At 40.8% G+C, this 16,086-nt stretch overlaps 1 protein-coding gene across 3 annotated transcripts in view; it reads right to left on the bottom strand.

The window, feature by feature from the left end:
* ppp2r5cb (protein phosphatase 2, regulatory subunit B', gamma b) overlaps positions 1-15,807 on the bottom strand; it is a 33,359-nt gene extending 17,552 nt beyond the window's left edge. Inside the window, exons 1-3 of one of the 3 annotated variants that reach the window (XM_074615187.1) lie at positions 15,653-15,807; positions 15,087-15,146; positions 11,821-11,986 (exon numbers count right to left, since the gene is read on the bottom strand). In XM_074615187.1, the coding sequence (XP_074471288.1) occupies positions 11,821-11,986; positions 15,087-15,146; positions 15,653-15,679 (253 nt within the window). In that variant the 5' untranslated portion in view covers positions 15,680-15,807. Of the gene's footprint in view, positions 1-3,223; positions 3,452-11,820; positions 11,987-15,086; positions 15,147-15,652 lie in introns of those variants that run through there. The other 2 variants (XM_074615188.1, XM_074615189.1) reach the window with 2 other exon arrangements.
* Positions 15,808-16,086: the final 279 nt, after the last annotated feature.

Here is a 16,086-nt window from a genome sequence, read left to right as displayed (position 1 = left end):
AGTGGCACAGCTGGTATTCAACGCACAGCACAAAATGTCTTTACCTCTGTGTTACCTGTAAATGCCATGTTTTATTTCCTGTATATGTAGCCTATTTAATGATTTCTTGAACCAAATTGCTTTTGTGTTAAATGTATTTCTCCCCAAACAGAGCACTCAGAAAAAACACATTTACAACTCGGGTTTCCTGACATAGTGGACGAGGCGTCATGCAACTTGTTTTTTTGAGCCTTTATGGCTTGCTTGTGCTGCACGGTGCCTTGGAACAAGTAGTCCAGCCAACTCCTTACAAAACATTTTTAAGTCTATATTCAGACACAGTGTAGAATAGTGACAAGTCTGTAAGTAGCTTTGCTGTAACTTCATTCCCTCTATTCCAAACTACTGGCCACAAACAGGATCTAATCGACCGCATCAAAAAGGTCAAACAGCTGGCAATTTGCTTCACCCCCGAGCTTTGGCTACCACATCCATGGAGAACCCCAGATCTGTTTTATGTTTCAACATTGTGTTTATGTAAGGCACAGCTACAGTATATTCTTTTGTCCTGGCTTCCTTTCCAACAAGCCGCAATTTTAAACTGTGACGCTGCTGCCACTAATATAACTTTTCTGGGGGAAACTTGCAACCACTTTTTGTGCCTGTTACTGTACAACTCCCCCGCAGATACAATACCTAAAAAAACATACAGTACATCTTTGACACTGAACAGGAAAAGACATGAAATTAATGTCAAAGTGCAAACAAATCTCTTCATATTGATCTAAATACAAGAACAAAACATAAAAATCTATGCAAAAGTGGCCCTTTAACTAGGACACCCCTAAATCATCACCTTGGCAGCTACGTGTTTTAGAAGTCGTTAAGTTTAATGTGGACCATCTGCTCGTGATTAGAGTTTAACAAGTGATTTTAGGTTTAATTCATCAGTACCTGAAAGGTCGGTGCCTGTTACTAACGAGCTGGAACATGGGTCCACCTATAACCACCTCATCTCATCAACCCCTGAGTGCCAAGAGGTCCAGCAGCTCCTGTTACACAACAGCACTAGGGTTTCTGAACAGGCCTAAAATATTAAGAGACATGCTGTGCAGCTGCAGACTTCACACACGGTTCGCTCTGCATGGATGGGCAACTAACCTTTACTCATCTAAAGGCCCCAGCGTGCTCACAGGAAACCAGGCATGGACACAAATTGCTCTCAAGTACATATCTCAAATCCCACAATGTCGACTGAATATGTGAATATTTAATGAACCAATTAGTAAACTACCAGTGGCAAATATGTTGCACATATTCTATGTCAATGCAGACATAGACCAACCAATGCAGAAGCATGTGGCTATTATGTGTCTACAATTATCTTCCTTTTACACATCTTGAGGCCATTGAAAAAGGTAGTGTGTAGGATTTGGTGGTATCTAGTGGTGAGGTTGCAGATTGCAACCAACTGAGTACCCCTCCGCTCACTCCTCCCTTTCCAAGACTGCGGTAACGTGAGCCGGCGAGTGCAAAACCCTGGTAACGCCGTTTGCCTCGCTCAGAGGCCATCCTTACCATAATAACACTACTTAATGTTCACACTACACGACTTTCAAAGTCATCAGATCTCAGCACTGTTCATACTACACAACTTGTTGTCTTGTAATCGGGAGTCTTCAAGTCTATGTGGTTTTCGCACTACATGACTCACCGGCGACAGGAGGTCACACACTACAAGATCTTTCACCGGGAGGAATCCCCGATGAGGTCTCGAAACTACATTTTGTCACGAAAACACGCGAGAAATACACGGTAAATGACGTGATACCATACGCAAGACACATTGTTGATGTTGTTGGCACGTGTTCACAAAATAGCCAAAATGATCCTGTTCTTTACTATTTATTCCTCTAGGTGCAACAACAACTTCGCCTCGTGTTGCAAATGCAACACATACAGTAAGTTCCTATTGTTACAGGTGACCCCTCCTCCCCCAGGTTTCCCCTCAACTGGGTCTTGCGTTCTCATTGGTTGTAGCTCATGGCCGGAGTCCCCGACAGGTCCAGATATTTAGCATGCTAGATATCTGGAATGTGTCGGCGAGGCATCGGGGAGCCTCGCGGCTGCCGTCTTTGAACAGTTCACACATGACGCAAGCGGCGAGCCAGCGCCAATTTGTATTTGATCTGGTTCTTAAATCGGGGAGCGGAAAATCAGGGCTAAAGTGTAGTGTGAACTAGGCATAGGAGCAACGGAAGTCAGACGGCGGCTGGCGATACCGCGGTTTTGCACTCTGCAGCTCATGTTACTGCAGTTTCACAAGCGTGTCTGAGAACTACGGTGGCCTTCAGGTAACATAAAAACACTAAAGTCTCTCGCTAGAGCCAGTGTTTGGTTTGTCCGTTCAGGTGATCATACACTAATGAAAAGATGGTTATGAATATTATATTTCATTTCTGCAAATAGATCACCCAAAATGTAACACATTTGTTCCTTTAACACCGATGCAAGTTACAACATTACACTAATAACATCTCGCCGATGGGTGTGTGCATTGATAGTTTGCATGTGAAATGTACACGGTCACATTTTGTGGAGAAAGGCTGATTGCTAAGAAAATAATATATGAACAAAACATTTGCCTTGAATTTGTTAAACTAAAAAAAACGTATCCACAGTATCTCTTAACTTTGACCTAGAGTCAGTTTCTATTTTCCATGATCAACACTGGCTTTAAGTCCCAGCTTCACGTTTGTCTGGTTAGACAGCAACTCAGAATCCCACTGGGGATTCAGCAACAACAAGCAGAGCATTTCAACTTGCACGTGTTTCAGCCGACACCAGATACTCATACACAATACAATACAGAAGCACACGCTGATAACAAGTTTTGACCTCACTTCCTGTGACATCAGCAGTCTTGATGGGGGATGGGAGACTGCTAAACTAGCACTCCTTCTCACTCTCTCGCCCTCCCTCCCTGACTCGAGCTAAGCTATGCAATGTCTTGGCAAAACACCTTCCTCATTGACATACACAATCCCCCGCTTCCTCTTCCAAAAACACTCGTGCCACCAACAACAAGGGGATAAAGGCTCTTAATCTCTTGCAGCAACTTTTAAAAAAGTCATCTGACACAATTATTTTCTTCTACAAAATCCAAATTAGTAGCTGCTAAAACATTCTGGTCCATCTCCCCTTGAAACACACAAACACAGAACAGCAGATTTCCTATTCTCACCTCTAAAATGCATGAGGGCCACAGGCTGGAAAGGCCCATTGGAGCTCGGTGCATCCAGAACCATCCCACTGGCGGTTCTAGTGCATGCCAACATCAGTGAGCGGAGGCAGGAGACAGGGGAGAGGAGGGCAGCCCGGGCTAAGGCGAGGAGCCAGCCTCCATTTTAGCACGAACACTCGGAGCAGAAAATGAAGCTCCCCTGCTGCTGGAGGGAACCAGCTAGTTAGTGATGTCATCCCCCACTGCAGCTGTCCGGTTGGCTGGCTGCAATCACATGGGCTGGCTGTCAGTATAAATAAACATGAGGGAAGGGATTGGCTGGTGGGCTGAGGGGGAAGGGGTGGGACTGTTACTGTGATTGGAGCGAGGGCAGCTACATCTGTCAAGAGTTTTAAAGCGCAAAATGCAGATCTGCCATCAGTTTAGCCCATTTTGTTATTGAAATACAAGAATAAGGCCAGGAAATACACATTCCTATCCAACATGTAGGCTGTTTTGTAAGAGTCAGAGGAGGGGTTAAATGACTCATTTCTCATTCACAGCCTAACTCCCACCAACAAACCGCAACTGACATAACAAATTACAATAAGTCCAATGCCAAAAAGCTCAAAACACTGAAAATAAAACAGGAAACAACAAGCGTTAAGCATGCATGCCACAGGGCAAGTTTAGGCATGATTTCTTTCCATATATAACAGCTACAAGATGTAACATCAACTATAAGACAAAAGACTGTCTAACACTGTTTGTCAGATATTAAGCCCCTCTTTATGCATGTGCCGTCTTTTGTGTGCATGTGTGAGGTTTTGCATGACAGATGGCTCTCCAGGAGCACAGCCTGAGCCCAGGTGTATGTGACAGAGAAACAGGAAGGCAGGAAGTCTCAATGCGAGCAACACAGGATGTGCATAAGCAGAGAGCAGCACTCTGTCTGTCTCAGCAGCTCCGGGGACAAAAACCCTGCACTGTAAAGCTGTGCAGGGAAAGGGCAAATCTACAGTAGACGCAGACAGTGAAATCTTTCTCACAATACTAAGTGCAATTAAACAAGCCTTTCACATACAAACATTCTTCTCTATATCAGACCTGTAATGATATAATCCTGTAACCATGGCACCCTATTAGGTAGAAAGGTTGAGTCATAGTGTGCATGAACCCATTGCACTATCATGACATATGCTATCAGCAGCAATCCCCATGTGTACTGTCTGTGTGTGCCATCATGCTGCGAGGATTGTAGCGCGCATATAAACATGATGATTGATTTGACGAACATCCTGCAAAACAACACAATGCAGGGGGTGTTCTTTGCATTTTTGAGTAGGACAACATATATTATTCATTATATCAAATTTGTAATTTGCTAATGTTTCATCATTTTGAAAAAGGCACTCAATGAAAAATAGCAAGTGAGAAACTACCAAGGATAAAGTAATTTCCTGTCCTATTTAAAATGTAAAGCTTGTGCATAGCACACTAAACTTAGTGTATTTTCCCTTTGGTGAAGTACAAGGTCTCACAATGTACTTGTCTAAACACATTTAAAATTGGCTTGAGCATTACTTTTTGCTCCTCTTGATTGTCAATGATTAAGATGAATGATTAAGTCAAGATTATAGAAGGTTGCAAATGAATGAATAAACATGCATGCTTGGTTTTGCAGGCTTGTTTTTTTTTCCATTTACTATTTCTGTGTAATATGCCAGGACAAATTAAGTCAAGTTATACTTTGTTACATGTATAAAGTCTAATTCATATCTGTGTTTTTACATGCTAAAAAAGTATTCTACTAAATCATTATTTGTAGCTAATAATGTTTCTTTTGCTGATGTAGCTGTAAACTTTGGTTTACATAAAAAATACACGTCTTTACGTAAATATAGTTGGGGAACTTTTACAGTTTTAAAATCAAAGCAGTGTTTTTAGGTCAAAGACCCACTATGTCTACAGTGTGCAAAAATGCATTATATCCTGTGTTTTCAGAGAGCACATGCGGTTTTAACACATAATAGTGTGTTGCAGCTCCTCCCTGTGCGTCTGTACTTCTGCTTTGGAGAGGTGTTGGGGTGGTTCATTGCCGGGATGTCATATTAGGCTAGAGCACCGGATGGTCTATGGTCTGTTTGCGCCTGCTACTATAGGTTCCCATCTCCTGCTGAGCAGTGTTGTTTTAGTGTTATCGTGTGTTTGACTGCTGAGTGCTGAATAAAAGTTTCTTCTTTCTCAAAGATTGTTACAGTCGCAACTTAATTTCGTACAACTGGATGATCCTGACACGAGTTGTCACTTATATATTTTGTGCAGCACTTTCAATTAAAGTTCAGGTAAAGTAAAAATGAATGAGCTCTGAGTGTTCAGTTAACAGTTGATTTGACAAAACATTATGTATAGGGTGGCTAGTGCTTGCAAGAAACACTTCCAATGCTATTTAATTTGATAGCGAGCTTCCGCTATAACCCAGGATCATTGATTTGTTGATGATTTTTCTCCATATTTAATCTGTCCCAGGTTTGACTGACATTTACTTTTGCTACCCTGGCTAGAAACTGTAATCTTAGCCATCTATGTTCATGGGCAATGTCAGAAACCTTGAATGTCTTAAACTATGCTACATTGTAAGGAAATGGGAATGAATACATCCCCGGCATAATAATCTAGTCTCCAAACACAATTTAGCAGTGCGACAGACCTCTAACATCAAGTCTAGCTGGTTCTAATATATACAATAGCGGGGTATTTCAGCAGCAGGGTCTAGTCTGAGTGTATAAAGGGCTCTTTCTTGCCATTCTGTTCCCTAGTCATGAGGCAACCTCCCATCAGAAGATCTGTTGTTCTGACCAAGACAACGCTAAACACGCCCACTTGTTACAAACACACACCGAACGCTCATTTGGCACATGCATTCATGAGCTTGAGCTTGAGCTTGAGCTTGAGCTTGAGCTTGAGCTTGAGCTTGAGCTTGAGCTTGAGCTTTTCGCTGTGTCTGTGCTATTCATGGCAGTGGCAAGAGAGTGAACTTGTGAGGCATCATGGGTCTGGTCCTGGATGGGATGGAGAGCGTGTTCTAAATCCATCATTGATAGCAGCAGGTCAGCCACAGTTGAGTGGTTCATTTACAGATCTGCTGATCTCCAAATGTCACGGTTCTCTGTAATAAACCCTCAAGGCTCAAATCTATTTTGGAGAAACAGACCTATCGACACAGCTGAACAGTAGCTGAACTTAAATGTTCCCCGTAAGCAGCTTCCAATGATAGAAACACAGCTCTGTCAGTATCCTAGATCAATTCTCACCCACTCAAATTAGAGAGGTCGTGTTCATTATGGCTGCTCTGTATTACTTTCACAAAAAGACTGAATAAAATATGAAGGGAGGAAGAGCTCAGATTTAGACGGTATTATTTTGGGACACAGGCAATCATAATGTTGTACAGTGCTAAGTGGGAACACCTGTGGGCGGATGACGAAGATGAATACACTCAATAGAAATCATCACAAATTCTGCCACTAAAACTGTTACACAACTGAGGAACATTATATCATAATCATATCCAAATGTTGAGCATTTACTTTGTTGGCTGTATTTGACGGCGACTGGGTTTGCCTGTCTGTATGTATGAGTAAATTAAATCTGTCTGTCTTTCTGTGAAATATGAATTACAGTTTTAAAATATTGCGGCCTGTTGTGGATTACAGACCATCTAACTATACAGACCCATAGTGATAAATATTGCTTACAAAACTATTGTTTGCAAATTCCATTATAAACTCGACATTAGACAAAAAAATTGTTAGGATGCTGTGATGTCAGATTGGGTGTGATGCTATTGATCTCAGCAATTTTAAACTGACAGTTGTATAATGGCTCGGTAACGTACTGTACTTTCCCCGGTAGGTCAAGCAGATGATGTGTTTGCATGGGAGGAGACGCTTTTCGATTAAATATTATTTCATTTGCCAAACCATTTAGAGCTTCAACAGCTGATCACAACTAGTGAGTTATGTTTTTTTGTTTTTTCATGTGAGATGTTTGAAAAAGGAAGTCTCTCCCATGAGGTGTGGGAGTCTTTTCCTCTACCACCTGCAGGAGCGGTAAAGGAAACCATTCCCTGAAACCTGCCTTGCCCTTTTGCATCCTGCTTTTAAGTATCTGCCCACAATGTTAAAAAAGTTTCTACATTTTAACCTGGCTGTTAAAAACAAGATAATATTGTTTAAAATAAAAACACATACAGAGAACTTTACGAAGGAGGGATTAACATAACTCTGCTTAACATTGACTAACACGTGTAGGTGACACATAAGCGAACACTATAGTACAATCATGGTCTAAAGCAACCAATATTGCAGACACTGTTTCAATAGTACGTGATGTAACTCCTGTAGTAACTGATGTTGCATGGGGATTGCTTCCTTCAGTATTCCTTCAGATGAAAACTACTTTAGAAACTATGTTTTCATGTCTCTCTTTCCTTGGAACATGTCTGGGATAGGTCAACGGCTGAAGACAGCTGCATATTTTGGTAGAATACAGGAAATGTGTCACATTCCCATCACTTATGCTATAACAAGCGACAGCCTCATCTTCCTATACTAAAGTACTCTGTCTGTACTTTTCAAATTACACTGAGTAATCTTAAAACAATCCTAGAAAAATAATCCTTACTGTGTCCTCTTCATAATATTCAAAAACATTAATAAAAAGGAGATTTGCAAACTAGATGCACAATATTATATACCCAGTACATGGATTAAACAATTATTCTAGTTTACACAAAGACTTAAAAGTAAACATGCCATTGCACTAAAACATAATTCGTTCCCTATCATATAACTTATGTTGCTTGGCATGTTAAACTTTAACAAACAATGTGTCTTTATCTGCAAAACCACTAAAATTCATTGATTAGATTCAGTGGTTTTGTTTGTTTTGCATGGCTGAGAAATCAGGGGTAGGTTATATTACATCCTGACAATTGAAGTGTTTGTTCAAGTTACATGATAGCAACTCAAATATCTGACTAACCAGCAGATGGCGACAAACCCTACGAGACAGATGCTTCACACAGGAAAGCGCCTGCTGTAAAAGAGAACACATACAGAGGCAGCAACTGTTGTTGTTCTGTGCTTTTTGGCAAGTATGATTACACTTGAAACGAGAGAAATAAACAGGCACCTTGAAAGCATTTGTCTCCTGTTTACAAGCTGCAGGAAAGGCATTAATCCAAAAACACATTTCTGGATTTGTTTTTTGGGCCTTATAAAAATAAGCTTACCATAACATGTCTTCAACAGGAAACATTTTAAACTGCTTTGCTATTGAACGCAAATGCTGGCTAAAATGTACTCTAGAGTCACAACAAACACTCTTGGGTTTGAGGCGAGTTCATGGGAAAAGCCTGCTGGTCAGGGTTTCCAGTCTCTCCTCAACCTTGTGGCTCTGCAGGACAGACTCTCGGACATGCGTTTCCATCAGGAGGTGGTGAACATGCTTGGAATGAAAACAGGCCGAGCGAGGAGCCTGTTTGGACAGGACTAAGTGATAACATCTACCGGGCCACTGTGGGATAATGTTTTGCAGAATGTTATCAAAGCTCCCACTGGGGTGTGGGAAGAGAGCAGCCTTTATCAGAAATTAAGTTATGCTTAATGGTTTCTTGACGCAGCACAAGGGTAATGGAAAAAACAAGATAAAGATACAGGAATATTTTATGGTAGAAATCAACTCCATTGTGTGTCCATTAATTCTAATCTCACACAAAAGACTGAAACAAATGGCACACAATAACACAAAAGAAGCTGTTGCCTTTAGTCACAGATAGTAACTCCACTTTGTACTATTAGCCAAGTCTCCCAAAGAGAGAAATAACATTTGTAAATTCTCTCTGGAGAGGAATGCTGCCTTTGCTTTAGTGTGTTGTAGCGATGTGCTCACTGCAAGTAGGGTATTCTGACTTTAAGAGTGAGGAGGAAAAACAAAACAAAGGCACTTTTTTTTTGAGGAATAAATAATATATCAAGGCCTTTATTTTAGTGGCTAACACCAAAGTATGTCTTGAGAAAAGTCAGTTCTCTCAGGTGGTATCTTAGGTCTATAACTCACAGGACAACTCCTCTCTTTAAATAGGGATAGGGCTGCACGATTTTGAATTTCGATTACAATTGCGATTATTTTGACTGATATTGAAATTGCGATATGATTTGCGAAATTTGAGGGAATGATCATTTTTACATCATTAGTCTAATTTTCATTGAAAAACATTAAAATGATTATGTTGTGATTTTTGCAGGGATCTGTACCAAACAAGTTTGTAGAATATGATGTGTAGGTCAGGACATTTCTACAGCACCACAATATTTAATTAAAGATGGTATTTTGATGCACATTCGCCCTTAACAAATATTGTGCCTCCTGCGATTTGAAAATTGCAATAGGCCGCCATATTGCGATTTCAATAGAATTTGGGGAGTTGGTGCATCTTAAGTTCTGACATTCATGTAATCATTTCCAATTCACATATAGTAACACTGTCAGACTGCAAACAACATGCTGTGTTTTCCTCGACAGAATCGTTCACCGTATTAAACAGTGAGATTAAATTCAATACAATTCAATAGGTCTGCTCAATTACGGCAAATATTATAATCGATTATTCTTATTATTATTGTTATTATGGTCAATATTGAGATGAGAATTATGTAACACGATTAGTTACTGACTTTGGAAACATCATGCATTTAAAATGAAAATTTTTTAGCCTACATTTTAAAGTTAAATGAATCGATCTGGTGCACTTTGAGAGCAAAATTAAAAAGGCTAGATATATGAAGAAAATTGTGTTCTAGTAAACCATTTAATCATAAACAAATTGGTTACATAGTTATGAATGGTGATGACACAGCAAAAATAATCATCGCTGCACTGAGGACATTCTGTCCCGTTAGACAGTCGCGCCGGGAGCAGGGAGCTACGTCCCTCCCCGCAGGGAGAGAGGGCACAGCGAGCACTAAGCGGCGAGGTCCGGGCGAGGGGTGCTATAAAGCGCCACCGTCACTTCGGGCCTTTCTGAGCCGACCTAGAGCCGGTCGTGGCGCACCACCAATACGCCCGGCGAGAGTTCCCACGAGGGGATCCTCCCACACTGAGCAGCCGTCCCTGACCCGCCGAGCGGGGCAAAAGCGCACAGCTGTAAAGGAAAGGGGTGCTCTGGATTTATAACACAAGACAAAACGAGAGCGTCATTGCGAAATGGAATGTGGCACAATAATCTTTATGTTGATTATGTGTTATCGCTGGAAGCTGTAATTGTAAATGAAATTTGATTAATTGCACAGCCCGACAATTCAGTTTAATTACATAGACTTTTCATTGCCGTATTAACTGTAAACCCGTCTTTGAGGGGAGATGTATAATTCTCCCTCTATTAAACTGCCAGGCAAAACCTCCAATGTCCAAACTTTATTTTGCTTATTAATATGTATAGTCATCAGGGGATATTTCCGTTGCTACTAAAAGGGTTATAACTTTTTTTTCGATGACACCACTGCCAGGGATTGTTTTTTCCTCCATATTTTCTGAGTTTTCTATAATTCCCAGACATAGGACTATTTATTGCCTCCCACAGAGTAACTCACTCTCTTGCTGTCTTATTTCCACTAGCATATGCAAAATATGTTTCTTTAAAAAAGTTTATTTGCACGCAAACTTTATAACCTACTATAGATTTATAGGCTTTTGTTTTCAGTACATTGCCAGGTTATATAATTAGTGTGCTGGTAGAAGGCAGCGGCCAATATTGTTGCGTGTATTCATGCATGCATACACAGACAGTACATAGATAGTATGCCCAGCGGCCTAACGGCAGTGCCCACTCTTTGCTTTTCCATCTGGTGCTATGCTGGCACTGAGTTTAGACATTACAGTAAATGTCAATATATACACATCCACAAAAATCTGCCAATTTCTCCTCCACAAGGGGAGGAAGAGAGAAGGAATACTAGTATGCCTGGCAGACAGTGCTGGTCACTGGCAACATCCTGAAACACAAGGACCATGGAATTAAAGCTTTATCTCTGGATTACCACTAAATATAGACGCTTGGGTTAAATCCAGCGCAAAGTCCATGCCATGTACGTCCTCTGTTTGTTTCCATGTATTGCGTAATGTCATGCTCAGCTTGGTATTACAATGAGGGTGATGCAGCACGGGATGTTCATGGATGTTTCAGCGTGGAAAGAAAATAACGGAGTGTGTGCTTGTAAGTATGCACATTCTGCGAGGCCTACACTTATCTGTCAAGATTACAGGGATTTCTTACCCAACCTGCCTTAAGGAAAATTCTGCTCTAAATATGGCTTCTGGGTGATTTCTCAAGTCTTGAATTCAGGCTTCAAAAACATTTTAAATTCATTATTTTTGCCTACAAAAAGGCAAATTGTCTACAACTCCACAAACAAGTGCAAAATCTTCCAGCCTGGAAACACTACTAAAATGCTCTTGTATGTGTGTACGTGCAACAACTCCAAAACCTAGAGCACTGGGTAGTTGGTTAATTATGTGATTGGATGACAGGATTTAGGGATTGTACCAGTAAATACCTTTGAAAGCAGGCAGTTTCTGCAGCTCCCTGTTGTTGCTCAAGCTGAAACGAGAGGAGCTCTGCCTCTTGTCCTTTTTGACAGGTGTCTGGGAACCTGGCTGCTTCCCCTTTAGCAGCTGAGTGGTGGGAGGAACATTATTGCTCGCCTTCCTGTTAGAGCTCTGCTGAAATAAGAGGAAAAAACCCACATTAGTGACACCGAGGTAGCGCAAGCACATGTGGAGTACAGAGGGTGAAAGAGAGTGCAACTACCTCTTTAGGAATCTGATAAAACCGTGTGACTTGGTGCCATACACTAGACTGGACATTTTAATTATATAAAGTGCGTCACCATTTACTTAACAAGACAGTGTCTTGCATTATGTAACTGAGGTCATAAACCACACTTCACCCAATGTACAGACACTATAACAGTACATTTATCTGGGGACGCTTCACGTTCACATGGAAAAAGCAAACCATTATTGCTTTTTCATCCACTCACCAACCCACCCAGCTGTGTCTCAGAAGACTTAGAAAACACAGAGGGTTAATAGGGCTGGATATAATCCTGATGGCAAGTTTCTCACAGCTGGTCCCACCTGCCTGCTGGGATCCATTCATCAACACACACCTGATGGCACAGGGAGCTTACTTCACCAGATGCAGCTGTGGAGCTGTGTCAGTCTGAGTCACGGGGGAATTATTAAATTCAGTTAAGACCCAGCTAAAGTTGGCCACAGTCTGCAGCGCTACAAGACAGGAGCTTAAGAGCTGGGCCACTAGCAAGCTGTCTAGTAAAGTGGGAAATAATGCTGAGCTGGCCTCTACTAGGAAATAGATTACATATTAATACAACGATAGGAATTAACTCTTTTACTTGTAAGTTCATTAAGCTAAAGTAGAAACATCTGTCATCTAGGATTTTCTAATTTAATGCTATTTAATGTACTTCCTCGCTGATATGATTGTTAAATGAAGCCTTCCTATATGTTGTAAACATTCCCTTTAGTCTCAAACACTTCTGGTTACCAAGTATATGAGACAAAAGGGAGGGGCGGAGGTAACAACAACAGCTTGCAGCCCAGCAATTTCAATTTCACTCAAGGTTGGGGCAGCGGTAGATCTGCCGCATGGCTGCTGACACAACAGCAATCCTGCTCGCTGCTATTAACCAGCAAGAGATGACTAGGAGGCTGAGAAAGGAAGAATTCAGAAGGTTGATAGAGGATCATATATCTAAATTCTTTATAACTAATTGGCAGTAAGACAAATAGAAAATATATGTTTTGGGTAATATATTAAAGTGACATAAAAAGTAAATTAAATATGCACAGTTTTGTCTTAAGAATGCTGTCAATATAGGGAGCAGGTAACTTCTTTAAGCCTCATGTGAGCATTTTTATATTACAGCAAACTGGACTGTGTGTTACACTCAGCCACTAAAAATACGAACAGGTGGTCAACAGCCCTAACAATATGAATATTAAATGGGTAGTAAAGAGGAGGACATTTTGCTGCACAAACAGATGTCAGCTGTCAAACCAGCCCTGAAAAAGAGTGCATCAAGGATTTCACTTGCCGTGAAAAAGAAAAGCCTCCAGTTCTTTGAAGAATGAAAGAAGTTGAAATCTTTCCACAATGGCTCGGTGATGTTTATATATGGTGATTGCAGACGTCATGGAAGAAGTCGGACTTAAATCTGTTCTCTGTTTGAGTTTGTTAACAGATGCATTTTATCTTGGAAAAAATCATGAGAATAGTGTTTGAAACCATACTGGGCACCTGGTCCCATTTGATGCCCTCGTACTATTTTACAAATACAGCACAGGACCATGCAGTGCAATACTGTGACATGATGATTCACACCAGATGACTATGCTATTACAGGACCAACACAATTTTTAACAGTTTGTAATGTGGGCTAAAGCTACCCCTTTTGGCTTTTCCAGATGTGACCCAATCTAGATGCAAGCAAAAAAGGTCAATGGCTAGTCACATCGTATTACCATTTTTGCAATGTTTTATTATAACTTTTAAGGTGTCGAATGATTCACTTCTGTGGACATTTCTGAGGCACCAATCCTGTAGAGTGTTCTCCTTTCCATTTTGGAGAAATAAAGATGACCAGTCCTTTTTGCCAGTGTAATTGTTCACATTTGTTGATTAGAAACTAGTATCCTTGCCACATTAAACACTGATTTCTTTTGTAGCCAATGGACATACAAGTATGAAAAGGACCTTTTAGTCTATAGAATATTGATAGCCTCATGTTATGCTAAAGTGTCATATAAAAGTAATGACAATATGATCCCAATAGGTGATAGATACTGCTGCTAGCTGAATTTAATGACTTGATCATCTAGCCATCTTAATAATTCAGATTATTTTAGTATAAAGTAATTTTCTCTGTCTCCTGGATTATGGGTGGCTAATAAAGTAGTTTGGAAGACATGCACAAAGGCACGCATTTACAACACTACCTTCAACATGACATAACATGCATATTGCAAATGATCAGTAATTGTACATGGTAGAGATATTAGAATGGATTTCAAGTATATTAATATTGAGCATACTATGACAAGTAAACAGTCCAAGTAGCCGAGAACCTTGGTGAACTCAACTGATTGGCTGGTGTCCTAAACTGATGTCATCTACATGATTATTAGGGCAATAGATTATCAAGAAACAGCAGCATGAGTCAAGAGGGGGGGCAACCATGATCCAGGTACAACCAAGTCCTGTCAATGACAGAATCACTGCAAAGGACAGCAATGGACACTGATAATAGAGGGGGGTGGGCTTCTTGTTGATTCATTGTCAGTGATAATGATGCAGCCCATTTTCAGACTGCGTTTGAACTTGACTCCACAACCAGCACTGCTCCCAGTAGACCACTTACACACCCAAAAACTGACAATAATCTGATATTTTCAGGTGGAATTTCATTCATTCATTCATTCATTCTCACTGTGCAATATCATTTTCCACTTGTGCAATTTTGTTAATAGTCTGTTTATTGTCAATACTGTATATACTGCTCCTATTTTTATACTACCTTCTATTTTAATGGTTCATATTTTGTTACACTTTGTTTAGCTCTTTTTTTTTTACTGTGTTAGTTGATGCATCTTGTGCACTTTTTGCACTATCCCCTTTGCTGCTGTACTCTGCAAATGTCCCCACTGCGGGACTAATAAAAGGAATATCTTATCTTATCTTAAGACAACGTCCTACTGTCCTACTCCAGGAAGTTTCCTAGTATAGTTAACCTGATGTTACCTCATGCTCTGAGTTCTCTTGTCCTCCACTCTTGCCACCTTTACCAGACTTCGGGGACTCCTGAAAAGAAAAGGTTTGACATTAGCAAATACGACACAGCTAGGTTGACAACATCGGTGTGCAGTCTATCAGTGAATGCCGCCATGCAAAAAAAAATCACAGCTAAATATAGCATGCCTGCACACACACCCAGTCTCACACTCCTCCTGTTTGAATACAAGTCTGCTGCTAGCCGGCTAACGTTACTACAGAGGCACAGGCATTCAGATAAAGATACAAAGGCTTACTTAACACACATATTTGTCAAAAGGATATGCATTCAAAGGATACTCTCTCACACATGGTTAACAGCTCTTTATTTGAATAAAGGCAGCACATGCTGGCAGAGTAGCGGTTAGCTGCTGGTGCTAGCTGACGTCACTGGGACACTGCGCTGATAGCTCGCTAACTATATTAAAATGTCTTGTTTTAAAGCTGGTTTATAAATAAAATGCGCTGAAATACACTTAATGAAAACTTTATCTCCAACTATCATAGCTTTTTTTCAATTAAATTCTCGCACTCACCTTGTCTTTCTTGGTTTTATTCGGCATATTGTAGTAGAACCGTAGCCGCCCTTCGTGCTCCTCTCTCGGATCCTCCACAACCAGAAACCTTGACAACTCTCAGAGCAAGTAAACGGTTCAACCCGTCCTCGCCTTGTGATTGGCTGCTGTCTTGTCAGCTGACTGCGACGTCATCAGAGTGACGCGCTGAGCACTGCGGGGCAGTGGGAGGGAGGAGCCCCCTGTCGGTGATAGGTAGGTATTACAACACATGAGACAGCAGGCTTCATTCATCATACTGGCATAACATTTGTTACTCACTTGCTCTTAGCTATGTAAATTGTATTTTGTGAATGCCCAATCAGAAAAAAGTATGTAAAATATAGAAATTAGAACGGTCTGCAGGACAGATAATAATGCACACAGTGCACTTTCATAGACTAAGCAACTGGAGT

This window comes from Sebastes fasciatus, chromosome 18, assembly GCF_043250625.1.
Source record: "Sebastes fasciatus isolate fSebFas1 chromosome 18, fSebFas1.pri, whole genome shotgun sequence".
NCBI lineage: Eukaryota > Metazoa > Chordata > Actinopteri > Perciformes > Sebastidae > Sebastes > Sebastes fasciatus.
The sequence above is the reverse complement of the archived record's forward strand: the minus strand, read 5'-3'. Positions and strand labels throughout refer to the sequence as shown.